Genomic DNA, 18736 nt, shown 5'->3' with positions numbered 1-18736 from the left:
TTTTTTAACTTGAGTATGAACTTATACAAAAAGCAGCAAGATATTAAAAAAACTGTTTTATTGATTAAAAAATACACTATATTGGATTCATATCGGTATCGGCAGATATCCAAATTTATGATATCGTATCGGTATCGGACATAAAAAAGTGGTATCGTGCCATCTCGAATTATCACAATATAAATTTATTGGTTTTCTTAAATTTTGAGTAACATATTGTGACTAAAATTGCCTTTTTCCAACTGCAGATTAAGTCCTCAGACTTAGTCAATAACTTAATTTTATTGGATAAAACAGATACATCAGTTATCTTTTTGATGCAAAATGAAATTTTGAGCATACGATCACTGTCACTAAAACCTGCTATAAATGTTACTATAAGACAGTCAGTCTGATATCAGTCTGATTGAATGGAGTCAAGTTGGCAGTTAAAAGCACTCTGCTTCTGATAATGCAGACATTAACTGTAAAAAATCACATAGCTGTTGCTGTCTACAGCAACAGCTATGTGATAGAAAGAAATTCACATTGGACTATTACAGTTGTGCTCCGCATCCTTCTGGTCTTCTATAGGAATATAATCAGAATACAGGCAGCTGAGTTGAATCCCCTTGAGTTGTGCTCATTCAGAAAGCCTCATTAACACTGATGGCAACTTTTTGTTTTTAAACAAACCTTCAACAATCTCTCTGAGACTGATTGGAGTCAGTCCAAGTCAGACTGCAACTGTTTGCAGAAAGGTTGCCTTTTACCTCCAGCTTTGGGCAACCATTTAGTCAGCACAAGTTGCAAGAATGGTGAACAAAAATCAAAATCAAATAACCAGGCAGACTAGTATTTATTTTGTAGTTGTTGGTAGCTGTAAGGAGTTGGCTGTCATATTTCTACTCGTGTGACTGAGCCATTAGCCTCCAGCCTTGGATGGTCTGTCAGTTTGGTTTCATTAATGTAAGTTTGCTCGGCTAACGTTACCTCAGGATGTTGGTGCATGAGAGGAGCCCTCTTCTTCACGGTATTCCCAGAATATTTTAATTTACATAGATAATAACAATATCACGACGCAAAATATTGCAATGCCATGTCAATTTATATCAACGCCAGCGTTAATCGCACAGAACAGTATTCACGAAGACAGTCAAACCTGCTACAACACTTGTAAGTGCACAGTAGTAATTAATGTTAATGATTTATTCATTGGAAAGCGATCGAATTTTAATAAAGAGCCGGGACATTTTCACTCGCAGGACAATAGACGGTTGAAGCAGCGCTGTGCATCGTTGTCTACACCCGGACGTGTTGATCCGTTGTTTTTAAGTTTGCGTCTGAAGTTGGAGCGAACTTTTTATTCCTAACTGCTTACAAAGCAGTCTTTCCCACAGGATGTAAACGTGGCATTTCTCTAATTCCCATAATGCATAGCCACGTACTTCTCATTCCCGGCCATCTGCCGCTTCTTGGATTCATTTGTAACGCGACTAGAGCTGCCTTCCAAAATACACAGTTCATCATTTATCTAAAGCATTTCAGTGATAAATCTCAGGGTTTGGAGCTACTGTTGCTTTAAAGTGTGAGGAATGGTAATGTGTGCACACAAACATACACAGAGCACAGATTTCTTTCTTTTTTTTTTCTCTTTTTTTAATATACAAAATTCAAATGACTTGATTGCGATGATAAAACAGAGCCTGTAATTTTTGCTTAGCAGACACGCCAACCCCACCCTGATATTGCCTCTCAGCTTTGTTATTAACCCCCCGTGTCTTCACTGCATCTCAGCATCTGTCTTTTCCCCGCACTCTTCCCGTTGCGAGGAGCAGAGGTAAAAACTTATTTTCATAGCTCTCGCCGTGCATGCATTTAAAAGCAAAGCCATGCTCCCATCAGGAAACCCAGGAGTTATAGGCCTTTCACTTTATTTTATTTTTTTCTCTCCAGCAGTGACTCATCATCCTCCTTCGTGTGTCATAACAAGAAAGGAATGAGCGGTGAAGGCTGCTCTGTAAAGACCTTCTGGATGACACGTTTAGTTTCATTTTTAATACGTAAACGAGCCTGAGATGAAAGAGTGGAGGTGAAAGTGGTTGCGTGAGAGTGTTGAGAGTTTACTTGGTTAAGACGGTGACCTTCAGAAGCACTCCTCTGGGCGTGTTGAGGTTTTTTTTGCAGCTTTATCTGCGTCTGTTTGTTTGTCCTTCAACCAATGACCTTGGCACGAGTGTATGCGAAATATTATGTTGGATTACATGAATCACTAGGAGTTTACACTAGCCCTGCTTTTGCCTTTGAGTTTAAGCCGGATGACCTGACAGACGGGCCGCTTTGAGGTGTGGTAAACAAAGGTGTGACACTGAAGTAAGATTAAGATTCTGTCACTCCACCCAATAAATAGATGCTAAATGTCGAATTGTTCATTTTTTATCATATGCACCTGCAAACCATTTAATATCAGACAACAGGGAAAAGCCTTTGCTTGCCTTGAGCTATTATGTCATCGTTTTACTTACAATTTCCCGCTCAAATACGCTGCTTTTTAAACCTGGGAATTAGTTTAAACAGATCCTCGAAGTAAACAAGACCTTTTCGCTCACAGCGACACACAAATAGGCCTCAAGTGATAGACGACGAAGACGAGTGAAGGAAAATGCAGATATGCTGCCGATTAGCTGCCGTATGAGGAATCGTGTATCTGCTTATGAATCTGTAGGCAAAGGGAAAGATGATTGGTGCACAAAGCTTTCTGGTTTCTGTTTGTTCTGTCTGGTTGTAGTCCAAGTTTTATTGGGCTGTTGTGTTCAAGCAGGTTTTTGACACTTGCAGGTAAATTTCCTTAAATGTAATCTGGAAACACTCAACTGTGGTTTGAAAAAGGAAAAAACATCTGTTAGGGTTCTTGAACGTATCCTGGCAGCCAGAGCAGAAGGTGTGAAATATAAAAAAGATGTGGGTGAAAAATATTTAACAGAAAGTTAATTCTAAATATACATCCTATATTTCCTTGTGATAAATGTTGGATGACATAACTGTGTGTGTGTTGGGGGGGGGGGCACATGTGTGGATAATTTCCAGCACCTCCCAGTTTGTTGCTGTGATTAATTCACTCAAAACATTTTCTTTTGGTTTGTTTTCCCGTCAGTCATTCGCAACACCCTCAAGGTCTCCCCCAAGACCCCGCCCCCAGTCATCTCAGAGGGAAGTGACCTAACTCTCTCCTGCAACGTCACCCGGGAGCTCATCCACCCCACCTACCTGTCTGTCACCTGGTCGGTGAAGAAGGGGACGACGTCAGAGGAGATTTTGACGTTTGGTCCTCAGGGGGATGTGGTCACGGGGTCCAGGTTTGCCCGGCGTTATGCAGAAGGAGGCATCCGATTGGTCCCTGGCAGGAACGGAGTGTTTGAACTGGTGATTTCCAGAATGACGACGTCCGATGAGGGGAATTATGAATGCAACGGGACGGAGTGGACGCACGAAAGTGGAGGAAATTGGATAAAAATCGTGGAGAGTACCAAAGAGATGGGAACTGTTGCAGTTACTCCTACAGGTAAGAGTTGCACTGTTAGTTGCACAGCTGATGCTTTGTTTTGGTTAAACTAACTATAGAAAAAAAAAACCTAAAACATGCTTTTGCCAGACAGATGCATTGCATTTCACTGTAGTGGATGCATGCTGCCCCTAGCTGAGCCTGGTTCTGAAGGAGGTCACTTCCTGTTAAAAGGGAATTTTTCCTTCCCACTGTTGTCAAGTGCTTGCTCACAGTTGGGGTTTTCTGTCTTATTGGTCTTTTTCTTACATTATAAACTGCCTTGAGGCGACTGTTGTTGTGCTTTGGTGCTGTATAAATAAACAGACTTTGAAATGTGTTATGAAAGATGTCCTGTATCTGTCCTTCTGCCAGTGGAGCTGAATCACTCTGTTAGAGAAGATGCTCTGCTGCCTGTGCAGTAAGTGGTGAAGAGGGCGGTCAGGATTTTACACGATTGTTCGCTGACCTCCTCTCACAGACAGAGACGGCCCTCCTTATTACTTCATTTAGTCTGATTGGCTGATCAGATGGTGCGCGGCATTGTGTTTGTGGGTGGCTCATGTGAGGTGGGCACAAAGGGAGACAGCACAGTTCCCTGTGGAGCTCCAGTGCTGCACAGAGTAATGCACGGGACTGTGGAGATGGTGGATGTGTGTTTACTGACATTTCCTGTAGCTTCTCTCTCTAAACGCTCTCGAGGAATCAAAGGAGGCGATCCTCACCGTGCAGCTGTCTGCAGCATGTAGTGTCTCACATTCAGTCTGTATGCAAACTGCAGCAGGTCAAGACTGGTCTCGGCGTCACCTCCGTCACATGTGATGTCAAGGCAATTAGTTAATAACCGTTAAGCTGTGATGGTACAGGAACCAGACGGGACGGTTTCCATAAAACCGATGTGTTCCCCTGTTTCAGGCTGAGGTTGTAAATGTGACTCAGGATCGCTAACAGCTGAACCTCGGGGCTGACGCATTCAGGGCCTGCAGCCTCGCTCTGGTGGATTGTCTCCTAACCCGGCCAAAAGTCGCAGAAAAGCCAGGCTGTGCTTCTAAGATGTAAACCACACCCTTCCTCAGACCTTTGAGAGCGTGTCTTCAGCTTCGTCATTGCTGTGTGCCTCTCAGTATTTCCCACTACACTGTTCACGCATCCATCCATACACCCTCACTGCTAATAATACCGACGTTCACACTTCGTGGTTTTCTCTTTTTTGTTTTTCTTACTTTCATAATTTTGTCACATTTAATCATTCCTGGCTTCAGTCTGCATCTCTCTGACTTTGGAGCCAGGCTGTGACAATGTTGGCTCGACTGGGATTGCATAATGTTGAGGAGTGATAGATCAAGTGGACGCTAATTTTAACAGAGAGGTTTATTCATACAGATATGATGCTTATCAATATCAGATGCAAGAGCGAAGGTTTAAAAGATGCAGGTGAGATGGTGCAACTGAAATAAAGGACAGGTGGTGAAGCTGGAGGAGGCAGGTTGAATAGTTTGGATGGGACCACAGGGATAGTTGGAGATGGAGGCAGATGATCTTCTGTGGCAGCAGTGAAAACAAGAAGAGGCTTAACTAATGAGATACAGTAACATATATTTCTACATGTTTAAAGACTTCAAAATAAGATGTTTCTGGACAACATGCATTTCTTTGTCTCCAGCAGTCCACACACAGGCAGCTTGCATGCGACCCAGGCATACCGCACTAATGCTCGAGCTTATTGCTGTTGACACAGACTTGTGACTCTGACCTGCGTGGTCTGCTTTAATTCACATTACCGAAAAACTATAGAATCATGTGCGATATGACCAAAATCTCATATCCCGATATAAGAATTCTATCGTCCAATAACGATATAAATCACAAAAATGTAACATTTTCTGTAAGTGCTGTGAAACTCGGGCAGCTCGTCTTGCGTGAAGTGTTTGTCATGTAGCTGGAGTCGAGTGTTTTAACCGATGCATGAAACGATACATTTTTAGACATAAGTTGTAACAGCCGCCGTTTTCTTTGAGTATTTATTACACGGCGTGCTGCGGGGAAAAGCCTGTTCTAACGTTTGAGTCTAAGGTTTATTTTTTTAGCACCTGATGGCTCTTTTTTTAATTCTTATCCGTAAATAATCTGCATACTCTTTCATGTGATTCAGTTTATTTTGAAAAGTCTCAACAGGATCTTGAGCTTTATTGTGAAAGGTTTGTGGGAAATAAACAAGCGGACACGCAATGGCTTTACCGTCCTTGTTGCTAACGACAACACATAAAAACAGGCGCTTGTCCGTCTGTAGTGTGGTTATATTAAATATAAGAGAAAGAGAACTTTAAGGAATGAATATAGCCACTACAGTGACCATCAAAACGATGAAAAAATGTTGCTGTAAACAGTTTATTTTTGCGACACCACGAAACAAACGATAGCGTAAAATGAAACGATAGACGTTTTTATATCGTTATCCGATATATATCATTATATCGAACAGCTGTCGGAGAGTAGCAGTTAATTAAAAGAGGGCCACACAAGTGAACAGTTTATCAGATTTCTTCATGCAGTCTTTAAAGAACCGAACATTAAACCTTTAAATGGGAACTTGATTTTTATCCAAGTGGTGGGGACTACTACTGTTCAGATGGAACGATATAATCAATAAATAAAGCAGGGATGCCAAACACTGTGGGCCACATACAGCTCACTTTGACTTTGAGTGGACTGACCCAGAAACCAAATTAAAGAAATCTGTCGCCACAACTCTTTGGCTATAAATTATGAGAAATAAATGTGTAACGTTAAAGATGCAGCTCTGACAGCTCATCGCTGTTATTGAACTGTTTATTACTGGTTTAATGAGAATGAATGAGTGGGCATGGAGGCGCTCTTTACTTGTTTTAAAGCTTTTCCCGTTGATAAAGTCTGAAATTTATCCAAAGTGCTCCAGTGGCCGGATTGAAGTCTTTGCTCCGGGGACCAATTTTGGCCCCCGGGCCTTATGTTTGACGCCTGTGATATAAACGCATTATGGGGCTTTATACACTGAGCTGTGTGAAGTCTGTTCAGGTTTATCAACTAATTATGGGCAACTAATTTTTTTAACAGTCCTCGCACCTCTGAGCTGTTTCTGAGGTGAAATGATTGAAGTGAATGATTCTTAACACTAAATCTGCTTACTTATTACTTACTCAACTCCTTTTTTTTTTTGGTCTCCTTTTTTCAGCCACAGCGGTTAGTGATTTGCTGCCCGGCCTCAGCTTCGTGCGTTTGTCCTTCCCTTGGACAAAATTTAAATATCTTTTCTGGGATAATTGAAAAGGAAGCTGGCCGGTGGTTATTCAGGCTTCAAAAGATCCTTTGAAAAAAAGCCGAGGGTCATCAGTAGCAGTGCAGTGCGCCGCTTCCACGTGAGTCTGCGCGCACAGGTTCTCTGCACATCCCCAGCAGGGGAGGGATCAGTACATAATCCTCAAATCTGCTTCCTGATTTGGGATAAAAGATATTTAGTATATGCATACTTAATGTGCAGATCTGTGAGCTGCTGTTGGATGTTTAACGGCAGTTTGCAGCAGCGGTCGTCTCGGGACACAATGCTCAGCAAAGTGTAGAGAGGATCCCCACGATTCCCTGTGTGCAAGCAGCTTGCGACAATGCCCGGAGTGAAATTGGAAGAAAGTCAAGGATGAGAGGGGCGGGGAGGGAGGGGACATGGGAGAGTTCTCCCTCTGTTGTGTGGCTGTCTTCATTTTAAAGGAATCTCCTCCTCTGTGAACCGCTCGTCTTTTCATTCTCTCTGCCTGCCTCGCTCTCTCCCAGGAGGTTCACGACCCTCATTGGCTGACCATAGAGGCCCCTATGTGCACAGACACACACTCAGACACACACACAGACACACACTTTCTCTGTCTGTCTCTCACGCTCATCGGTGTGGTTGCTCTGGTCACCATATCTTATATCTTTCCAGGTTACCATATCCTCTTAAGGGGTTTGTAATGAAACCAGTGATGAGCAGTGCACACACACGCACACAGACACACAAACAGGTCTCGGTCTCAGGTCCATTGTGTCCCAGTCTCTTTATATTGACTTACTGACTTGAGTAAAGAGGATGAGAAAAGTCAAACAGAGTGAGCTTTGTCTCTTTTGTCCGTTTCCAGACACCATACAGACTTTTTTCTCTCCCCCATACTGCTGTTTATGTTGTCACTGGAGATGATATTTACAAGCCCGATCCAATCTTTGGGTTTAAAGATACATTTTTTAGAAGAAGGAGAAGTAGGCTGACAGCCATTTGTAATAGGCTAAACCCCCCCCCCCCCCCCTTTTTTTTTTTTTTTTATTAGTAGAGAGACCTGCAGGAAGGTTTCTTGAGCACCTCTGCGTAACAATGCTGTAGGAGCAATCGCATACACCCATGCACTGCTCTAAATGTTTTTTTGTTATCTCATGACTGATATGACGAGGATGTACAGACTGTGCTGTTACATCCTGTTTTATCCCGAACTATAATAGCACTTCCCGCTTTCGGTAAGATTAGAATCAGCCAGTTGGCCAATTTGCTTATTCATATATCTGTCGTGCTAAATGAGTCACAGGTGTAGTGTTTTTGGCTTTGAATGGGACTTTGTGCTTACGTGTGCTGTCACCGCCCAGCTGGTTTGTGTACATAAAGGAAGTGTTTCGCACAGTTTGATTGGTGGGCATGCAGGCATGAGCACCTTGTTTACTTAAAGGAATAATACTATGCGTACTCTTTAAAGAAATAACTGCGCATTAATTAGCTGCCTCTCCTGCGAGTTGCCCCGGCTCACATTACCACCTTGACGTGCAGTTGCAGACGGTTGTTCTGCCCTGCAGCATCGGCGAGCTCAGTGTAGTGACACATGAAAGCCGATCTTCACAAATTAATCATCCAGCTGTTGGAGGAAAACTAATCGATCAATCGCATCGTTGATCTATGAAAAAACAAGGCTACCTGAGTAGATGTGTGCATGTAGGAAACACCTCATTTGACAGAATCTGTGCCTTTTCCTGTTTTCTCTGACTAATTGTTAACATGAAAATGCTCATTATGCTTCAGTACATGAAGTCTCAATTCATAAAAAGAGTCATGAGATGTGTTTTTTGGTGGGTTGGGTCAGTGCGAGGACAGAGACTTGAAGCATTTTATTGTCTTCATGCAGTGTTTTCTTAGGATTCATTGACTGACGCCATGTCTGTCCTCTCAAGGTCGTTCCCTCAACGTGAAGGCCTCACCCTCCTCCTCTCCCTCCTCCACCTCTCTCGTCCTCTCTCCTGGCAACTCGCTGACCCTGATGTGCGGCGTCACCACCGACAACCTGCCCGCCCTCTCCCTGGAAGTGTCCTGGCTGGCCGACGGCCGTGAAATCATCACCATGGATCGCAGCGGGGTGGTGATCTCAAACACATCCTCCAGCGGAGCGCAAGGAAAAAAGGGGGAGGCGAGCCTGGAGCGAACAGAAACCGGCGACTACAGGTTGGGGGTGAGGGGGGTGACCATTGAAAACGGAGGGAACTACACCTGCCGCATCAGAGCGTTCATCAATATAGAAGGACGGAGGTGGTACATGACAGCGGAGAAGACATCCAACCCTGTGACTGTGAAGGTCTCTGAGATCCGTGAGTGTTTTCCACAGTGTTCTTCTTCTTTGTTGCCACACTATGTCTCATCTCGTATAATGTTTCAAATGAATGAGTTGAGCTTAAAGGACCAAATCAGTAATGAGAAGAAAACATTAAATAATCTTTTTAGAGTGGTCCTATTGTGGTTTCCATTATTGTTACACTGCAGAAATGTTTGTGCTTGTCCATAAAAAGCTCTCGGGTACCAAGTGCTTTTCTGTTCTCTGCTCTGTGTGATGTCAGAGAGTGTGTATCATCTCCAGCACATGGGTCTGTCCTTGAGTGGAGAAGCCCCACCTACCTTCTGTTTGCCAAGGTCAGCCAATCAGAAGAATGTTTGCAAAAAGCAGGAGAGCGAGGGACGAATAAAGACAAATCATTTTTTTTAGTGTAACTCATGCAAACACTGTTAGAGATGAAAGGTAAAAATATTGAAATGAACATAGGTCTTATTTAAGCTCCTCAAGTAATTTAATTTATTTGTAATAACAGCCTCTTTACTGGGAAGACTGGGACTTCTTTCTGCTTGTAGCATTGTGTGCGCCTGGGATCAGGATTTCTTTCCATCACATTGGTTTAGAGAAGAAAAAGGTGAAACGCCCCGTTCTGCTCTGCTGTGAGTAAAGCTGGGAAATGCCACCCTGATGTGCTGCTAAAACAATCAGCAATTTATTAGTTATTTTAAGCGTTTCACTGTCTAAATCCTCTTCTCGTTGAGTGATCTTGTCGGCTGTTTTTTTTTAATTACAGCTTCAGTTCCTATGATGGATTTGAATTGCTTTTGGACGTGTTCTGAGCTATGATGCTTTGTTTTTTTCGTAAACAGTTTAAATTGTGACACAGCAGATGTGGGGCTCTGTCTGTTGGCTTATTGATTTTTGCATAAAACCAATAATGACTGTCTCTTTCTCAATTTTCACCTTATCAGCAAACTTTAAATGTTCCTACTCTCGACAAACGCACTCTCAGGAAGGTGTGTGTGCATCTCCTTGGCTGTGGTTGGCTAATTTTTCTTAAAGGAGTAGTTGGGGGGAAGTAACAGTAAGAAGCCATGTGCACGTTTCTCATGTATGATTTCATGAGGTGTGGATGTGTAACAGTGCTGCTAGAGATGAATCTTGAGTCTTAAGGGGGGTAGCTCTTTAATCCCCTCATCAGCCTGTCGGCTCCTGCTGCGAAGAGGATTGATTAGTTATGCCTGTCCTGCTCCGTGTACCTCTGGGTATTCTGTTAGTGTGCCTGGGTACATGTGCACGATGCTCTGATCCTGCTTCTAAAGAGCAGTGATGTCAAACACAGTTGACACAGCAATCAATTACTGGCGTGGTGGGTGGTCTCTCTGTCTATCCATCTTTCCCTTCTCTATTTCCATCCTGCTCTCGCTGTGTTTGAATTTCACTTCATGTTGTATTTAGATATAGCTGGCATGCTGGGAAGGTTATCTGTGTCATGCAGTTAGTCATGGAATTGGTTTCTTTGTTTCATCCTTAATATACATAGCTGAAGTCATGGTAAGTATATATACATATCAGTAAATAATAATAAAAACTCATCTTACGCTCAGAAGCTCTTAAAATGAGGTGAATAAATCTTCAGTGGAACTACAAACATGACATATGACACTTTTATTTATTTATTTAACAAAAATTAAGCCAAAATGTAGAAGCAAATCAAAATGCAGAAGCGAAATGCAGAAGCCAAAGTGCAGAAGGATGTACTGTAGTACGCACATCATTACTACAGTTTGCAGCTCTGGAGAATTCAGGTTTGTTTTAACAAAGTGCCAAGAAGGAAAAAAGTCATCAGTGATCTTAGAGAAGCATCATAATAAAAGGTTATAAGGCAATTTCCAAACAATCCAAAGTTCATCCTTCTACTGGTCGATGCTTCCGGGAGTGGACGTCCCATCAAATTCACCCCAAAGATCGTGCAGTGCTCACGGAAACAGTTCCACAGCTTCTTCTCTCTCAAAAGAACATGACAGCATTGCTACCAGTTTATAAAGCTGCATCTGAACAAACCACAAGAATTTTGGAATAATGTTCTTTGGATGGACGAGACCAAAGTGTAGGTGTTTGGCCATGATGCACAGCACCACATTTGGTGCACACAGGTCCACACTGGACCCGGGCACCTCGAAGTCATCGACTTGACCATGAACTGTTAGAATACCAAAATATTCTAGGTTCAAATGTGAGGCCATCTGTCTAACAGCTAAAGCACAGCAGAAAACCTGTAACAGAATGGCTTAAAATCAAAAGAATGAAGGTGTTGTAATGGTCCAGTCAATGTCCAGACTGATAGGTCGCTGACACTGATGTTCTGCTCTCAAGGTGGAGGGACCTTGAGAGCAGAACATCGTCAGTCAGAACTGAAACAGCAGGGGGCCTGCACATTCTACACCATGTTTGAGATTGTTTTTTCTTTTTTTGACTTTATCAACTAGGGATTGAAGGTGACTTTTGACTTTTTTTTTTTTTTTTTTTTTTTTTAAAGCCGCAAAGGCCGTCTTTCAAGGGCAGATGCAGGTTTTACCACTAAAAGTCTGTTTGGTGCAGACTTGGGTGGTCCAGGCAGAACCAACCTGGAAAATTTTACATAATCAATGGGAAAAGCTAATGAGGGTTTATGCATGTTGTACTTCTTCTAAATTGATCTTGTTGACCCAAATAGTCTTTCCTGCAAGGTCAACCACTCAGAATTTTATAAAAGCAAGACACAACAGCAGTGTCATGCAGGAAACAGAATTACTGTTTTGATAATGGATCAAAGCCAACAACAGAATTTAGAATAAAATTAAATAAAATTAACTTCCCATCCATAATATTTGGTGTTGACTTTTTTTTCCTAAATACTGTCTAATAAGGGCTCTGTTGTGTAGTGGTTAACATTTGCGTTTAAGAAATCCGCAGTTTGACTCCAGTAGGAGACACCAACCAACCTCAAGTAGGGTTCAAGGTTTGGGGGGAAGAAGCAATGGGCGCGTCAGGAAGATGTAAAATCTTTGCCTCTTGGGAACTGAGGGATCAGCCAAAAGAAAGTTTAGTGTATTAACATTGACACCAATGGCTAAATCTTTGGTTTGTTAACCAAGCCATCCTGCTCGATTGTGACATCTCTGGTATTCAATACTGATGTAAAAGTCCTGTTATAACTGATCATAAGAACAGCTGAATTTCTCACAAATTCCCCAAATCCCAGATCTCAATGAAAGAAACAGACTATAATGAATAAATAAAAATTTGTTACATAAGCGCTCTTATTTCATCTACTGTACTATATTTAATGGTTTGGGGAATTCCCAGGAAGTGCTTTGGCAGATCGACTGGCTAAAAGTTTGAAAAGCCCAAGTGTTGGTTTATTTCAGGAAAGAGGCAATTAGTCTTTTTGTCCCCATTTCGTTTTCGGAGAGCATAAAAGACCCTTAATGATATTCATGGAGTCCAGTTTGCTTTGGTGCTTCTTGGCTGTAATATTGTCAGCAAGGATCAAAAGCACCTCGTAGTCCCATAATCCCTCTACGGAGTTTGGGGGACGTGGTTGCCAGAAAATACTTACATCAAAAGGAAATCGGAAACATTTCAGCATTTACTGGACGTTCAACTAACAAGTTAATAACCCATAAATCCCTGAACATTGCGATGGATTTGCCACAAGAGGTTCATGCTGTTGCTGGATTCTTCAGTCTACTTGCCCGATTTGTAGACACAGCTCCAAATCACAACAACGGTCCCCTCAAGGTGCTTTATACTGTAAGGTAAAGGCCCTACAATAATGGAGGGAAAACCCCCAACATTCAGACGACCCCCTATGAGCAAGCACTTGGTGACAGTGGGAAGGGAAAACTCCCTTTTAACAGGAAGAAACGTCCAGCAGAACCAGGCTCAGGGAGGGGAGGGGCCATCTGCTGCGACTGGTTGGAGATGACGGGAGGGAGACGTGACAAAAGACACACTGTGAAAGAGAGCCAGAGATTAATAATTACTAATGAATAAATGCAAAGAGAGTGAAAAGAAGTAGTCAGCTAGTGCTCCATGGGTGACTCAGCCTTAACAGCCGCCTTTGCTTTATCACTTCTTGGTTTGCACCCAGTTTTATAGCCGGCCTTTGGAGAATTTAGCTGGGCTTTCCTTTCCCGTATCCAGCGTGTGGATCAGAGAGAGAATGTGGAATCCATATCCTGGTGTGCTTTAAACAACTGGAGAAGCAGGTTCATTTAGCTTTGCTAACAATGTGCAGAAGCTGGATAATAAAAGCTACAGGGTGTCATTACTGTTAGCGTAAAATCTAACAGTATATCAACCAGCCCGGCTTCAGAATGTGACTTTGAATGTGTGTTGTTCCTGTTTACTCTAGCCGCGCATGAATTATAAAGGCGCAGGGTGCCTGTTGTTTGCTTTGGAACCACTGAGCACCCCCCCTCCCGATTGCAGTGCCCTCCTTCTTCAAAATCTTTAGACAAATTGTACTGTTACGAAAACAAAAAGCAAACGGGCAGATTTGTTCCAGCTACACATGTTCAGCACTGGGCACATCTTTGTTTTAAAGAGAAGTTATTGTCAAAGGTTGGCCTGAGTCGACGGTGCGAGCAAGTGATCAGAGCTGGCGACGTCCAGCATGTTAGAAAACAGCTAATGGCTTTGTTTAGACGAAGGCAGGTCTAATGTACATGCACATGGAGCAGTTTAGTAGGATTTCTTTATATGTATTTAGTGTAAAACACATAGTGAGCAGTCTTATGGTGTGGTCCAGCTATTAAACTACAATATATCTAAACGACAGCCGGTCAGTCTCAGTGGACGGTACAGTGCGCCTCTGCTAGCTGCAGGACATCCTGTAAAGTATGTCAAAGGCAGCCTTTAGTTAAACCAACAGCCATCTCTTTTCCAAACTCAAAAGATTCCTCAAGCCCGGAGGATCCGTGTTACATCTGCAAATATCAGCAAAGCTTTGCGGGCACACGCATATCAAAGTCAGCCCGCATGAGGGCACAGTATCGAACGGCACCATCAAGGACATCGTCTCGCTTTCCAACTTAACCGTATGCATGTGTTTGTGTTTACGTGTGTGTGATAGCACTCAGATTTATCTGCATGCTTCCTCTGCATGTGTGTGTCTGCTGAGTGGTTTACAAGTGTATGAGAATGAAAGTAGGTTTGTCGAAGGCGCTCTCTGGAGAAGTAAGTGCCACATGCACACGCACGCTTCAAACACTGTCTTCAGTGTGTTTGTGTGTCCCACATACTGAGGGTATGAGGCGGTTCTCACTGGTGGAACTCTTACATGCTGGCCTGGGGGTAAACATTCCTTCATACTGCGTCTGCTGAAACACACACACTAACATTTCTAATTGACTATACAGAAGCTCATATATTCCAAACCCGTTCCTCTCAAGTTTTTTTTGTGCGTGCACGTTGGTGTGTCTCTCTGTGTGTTGTCAACCAGTCAGCTCCTATTCAACTGATGTGCGGCCTTGAGGATTGCCCCTTCTTCCCACGATGCTTTGCTACAGGCTCACCCTACCACGAAGTGCAAAAAAAAAAAAAAAACCAGAGTTGGAGAACTTGTTTAGGAGTTTCCCCACGGCAGGAACACGCACAGACACACACACACACACACACGGAGTTAAAGAGGGTGTAATTTGTCTCACCCTTGGCTACACTTCCCCTATGTGTGCGCGTTGTCGTGTCAGCTGGAGTTACTGTCAGTAGAGCCACTTTACTGGAAAAAAGACATCTTGTAGTTCATACAAAGTATTAAATTTTGTGTATTTTATGAATATGCGCAGCAGTCATGTCTGCATACCACGCAGATACGGACCTGTGCACATTCGCTTTGAATCTGTGAATCATTTTGTCTCTAAGCTGCTGTTTCCAGATTATCTAAACTACTTCATTTGAAGGTAAACTCAAAGGGTTTGTGCACACAGCTGTGGCACGTATACACCATGAAACTGAGACAGTTTGGTCAGTCCTGTGCAGTAACATGTCTGCTTGACCTCTTTGCTTCATATCACCTCTTTTAGTGGAAGAATCAATATAAAGATGAAAGAGTAGACTAAAAAACATTATCAGTAAATTTCTGCAACAAAAAGGGTTTTAGTAGTCTTCATGTAACCCTTACAGTGTGCCTCACAGATCCTATAGCTAAAGGAACATGTTCACCCTTTATACAGTGTCATATGACACTGTTGGGAGGAGCAAAGACAGGTGGCTCTAGTCGTGTGTGGCTGTTTGCTGTCAATTTGTAGCAAAAATCCGGTAGAGCAACATGTACTGGCTGCATGCATACATGGAAAATCCAGTATATGCATATGAGTCAAAGGCATCTGATCTCAAGCTGAAGTAAAGGAGCAGCTCAGAGCTTTGATTCTTGTCACTAGTTTTGATTTTTATCTCCATCTTGAGCTTGAGCCAGTGGATTTCTCACATAGAGGGTAAATGGCAGAGGTCTATGCTTTTCCCAGCATTTTATTGCAATAAGCCAAACAGTCGAGCTGTTGTGGTTTTCCTGCACACACTTGCATCAAGAAAAAAAAGCTTTGTTCATTGCGATTTAATGAGGGATGATCTGGCGTTATTGGGTTGTGATCTCAAAATAAAGATTAGCACTCACACATCTCTGGTGTTGGAGAACAGAGATGTGAGCTGTTCGTTAACCACTTGATCTTTTTTTTTTTCTTCTTCTACAGTCAGTCTCTGAGCACAGGACAGAAAATGAGCAGCTGAAATCTCATTTCTCTGCTGCCTGCCTGGCCTCGTGCCACGGCACAATGAGGAATTCAGTATTATGTGTGAACCTCTGTGTGTTTCAGCTGCCACTCCACACTGAGAGGAGTCAGTGGAGGTAGTTGAACCACTTGGGGGAGGTCACAGACCCACTCAATTGGATGTATGACTGAGAGGAGACAGTGAGACCTCTCTGCAGACAGGATGGAGAGGCTCAGCCTTCCGGCTGAGATGTGAATGTCAGGTGGTGTCATTTGCAGTGGAAAAATCTCTGATCATCCAACTGTACTGGCACCAAACAAGCTGTTATAAACCAGCTGATAAACATAGCATTTAGCAGCTAAAGGGGCAGATCTTCTTCCAGCAACAAAACGCAGATTAAAAGAGAAACTGCTGGAAACGAGGATTCTGGATTCGAGTATCTTTCTCTGTGTGTGCTGAATGTAGGAACAGGCAATACTTTGCACACGGGATTCCTGTGAAGCTGCATTAATACATCATTGTTAGCTTGTAAAATACTGGAGCCTCATTTGTTGTAATTACCGTGTAAGGCAGCTTCATTCTTATAAGATTTGCAAGAGATCAGGCCTGTGCTATAGGATCTACTTGCAATAAAAGATGGATGTGCTTTAGATGTGCCAATGATAAATTGTCTATCTGATAACCAAGTTTTATTGAAAGTAGTTACCTTCCATAGTTGTCATGAACTTTTTTGTAAGATTTGGAAAGAGTTGTTTAACCCTTTGCTAACAACAACAACCAAACTGACTCCTCACTAGCTCTCAAAGAAGCTCTAAAATCTCCCTCACCTACTGATTCTGTGCATTAATTTGCAAGGTTGCGTATTTTGAGGTTTTGCAGACACGTGACTGTTAACTTGTCCGCCACCTGGCTGTGTGACAATCATGGTGGCAGAGTCGAGTGAAAAAGGGCCAGACCACATGTGCATGGAGCATGTGCCATCCACCAGTTGTGAGGGGAAAAATGAGCATTCACTGACCGGTTGGCGAGTGTTTGCCAGGTTAATTGCAATTGCTGGATAGTTGATTGCTGAAGTTGATGGATGGACTGGTTCTTATCTAATGGTTTTCTGCTCTACTTGAGCATGAAAAGCACTTTATACAACATTTATAACACGCCCCACTCACACAGGCATTTTTTTCTAAGTGCTTTCTATCTGACATTCACACACATTCATACTTGCGGTTCAGTATCTTGCCCACGGATATTTAGGTATGCAAGGCATTTAAACTGGGGACTGGAGCGGCGATGAAAGGAACCACCAACCTTATACCACTTAAGCTCCAGCCACTCCCAACTAGGTGTGTCCCAGTCACAAAAGGCTCGAGACTAGTCAGTGAACCCCTGGCACCTATGTGTATCTGCGATCAGCTGGCCGAAATCCTACAACTGCTTTTGTTGCTTTCAGTCTGCCACAGCTGCCCACAGTTTGCAAGGAATACATGCCTGGACTTGTCTATAAACTCTCACTTGTTACACGCTGGTTGCTATTGAAAGTGCAACAGATTAAAGATAAAAAGTGAAATATTTTCAGATGTGTTTGCGTTAGCACTTGGACCAACTTGTACTACTACTACTAGTAGTATAGCAAATAGTGTTTTCAAACAAGTCTGCATAAACTACAGCAATTTCCTAGCAACCAAAGAAACCACAATGAGTTTTGTTGGTGCACCGCCTTCTTTCCAATTAATTTTACCTAGCGACTGCCGACAAACTCCAGGAACGAACTCACCAGCCAGTCAGGGAATACACACTTTTTTTTTCATCGTGACCAGAGGTTGCATGACATTCAACACGCTGGACACCTGACATCACGCCAACCTGACATCATGAAACCTGATTAAATAATTAGCTCTCGGTTGACGTTCTATCAATTCCCATGGATGTTTTAAAGCAGGCTGTCCTCTGCCAATCTTTTTCAAATTTTCCTTTAACGTTTAACTTTATTGTAAAATTGCAGGAATTAAAACATGTATGTGATTCATTGGAAAAAAGAAATGCAAATAAAGAGGACGTTGTGTTTCCTCAAACCGTGTTGATGCTGCCGAGTGTTTGTGTTGTGGGTGTCCGTAGCTTAGGGAAGTAGGGTTGGCTATCATTCTTGGGGATGGTGGTTTTAATTCCTGCTCACATGTTGAAGCTGATAAGCAAGACACTAAATCCCCAGTTGTTTCCAGCATATGTTTAAATTGGAGAAAAAGCAAGTAATTTTAAACGAGTAATGTTCCAGATTCATTTTAATGATCTGAAAACTGTAATTAGTCTCTACTTTGTGTGTAAGGGTTGCGTGAATAAGAGAGTTAAGCTTGGTAAACTTTGTTTCGTACAGGATTAACTGTATGACTTTTTCTCCCCTAAGGAAAGTGTTTAAGATGCTTCCTGCTGCTTTCCGGCAGTTTCCTACACTCAGTGAAAATTTATCCTTCAGTAAAATGAAAAGCAGCTAAATTAAGGAGGTTGTGCATGGCCACGGGCTGCAAGAAGCTCCACTCTGTGGTTTTTTTGATGTTTAGCATCTATAGAGTTAAGTGTCTGTCTTTCTAGCTGCAGAGCTTGAACGTTCATTCTCTGAACCCCTGCAGGTTTATGGTGCCCTGGCATGATTTTCACCTCGCCATCAGTTTGAGGTGTATTTGTCCAAAGTAATGTAAGCCCTCTTAGAGATTCAGTGTCTTAATACGAGTGTCTTATCCGACATTAGATTAGTAGTTGTTTGAGCTGTAAACGTGATATCAAAAGCACATCTGTTCAGTGTCAGCCCGCATTTTCCCTCCGTCCTGGGAGAAGTGCGGTGTGTTGACAGAAGGAGGGAATGGCTCAAGTGGTCCCCCCCCCC

General features: G+C 42.7%; 1 protein-coding gene across 1 annotated transcript in view; it reads left to right on the top strand.

Annotated features, from left to right (window-relative positions):
• The window catches only part of ptgfrnb (prostaglandin F2 receptor inhibitor b), a 79868-nt gene that overhangs the window by 17509 nt on the left and 43623 nt on the right, over positions 1-18736 (top strand). The window contains exons 4-5 of the mRNA XM_042215213.1: positions 3134-3541; positions 8738-9148. Coding sequence (XP_042071147.1) covers positions 3134-3541; positions 8738-9148 — 819 coding nt within the window. The remainder of the gene's footprint in view (positions 1-3133; positions 3542-8737; positions 9149-18736) is intronic.

This window comes from Haplochromis burtoni, unplaced genomic scaffold (assembly GCF_018398535.1).
Source record: "Haplochromis burtoni strain Fernald_Lab_line unplaced genomic scaffold, NCSU_Asbu1 Contig_681, whole genome shotgun sequence".
NCBI lineage: Eukaryota > Metazoa > Chordata > Actinopteri > Cichliformes > Cichlidae > Haplochromis > Haplochromis burtoni.
Note: the sequence above shows the minus strand (reverse complement) of the source record. Positions and strands in the feature narration are given on the sequence as shown.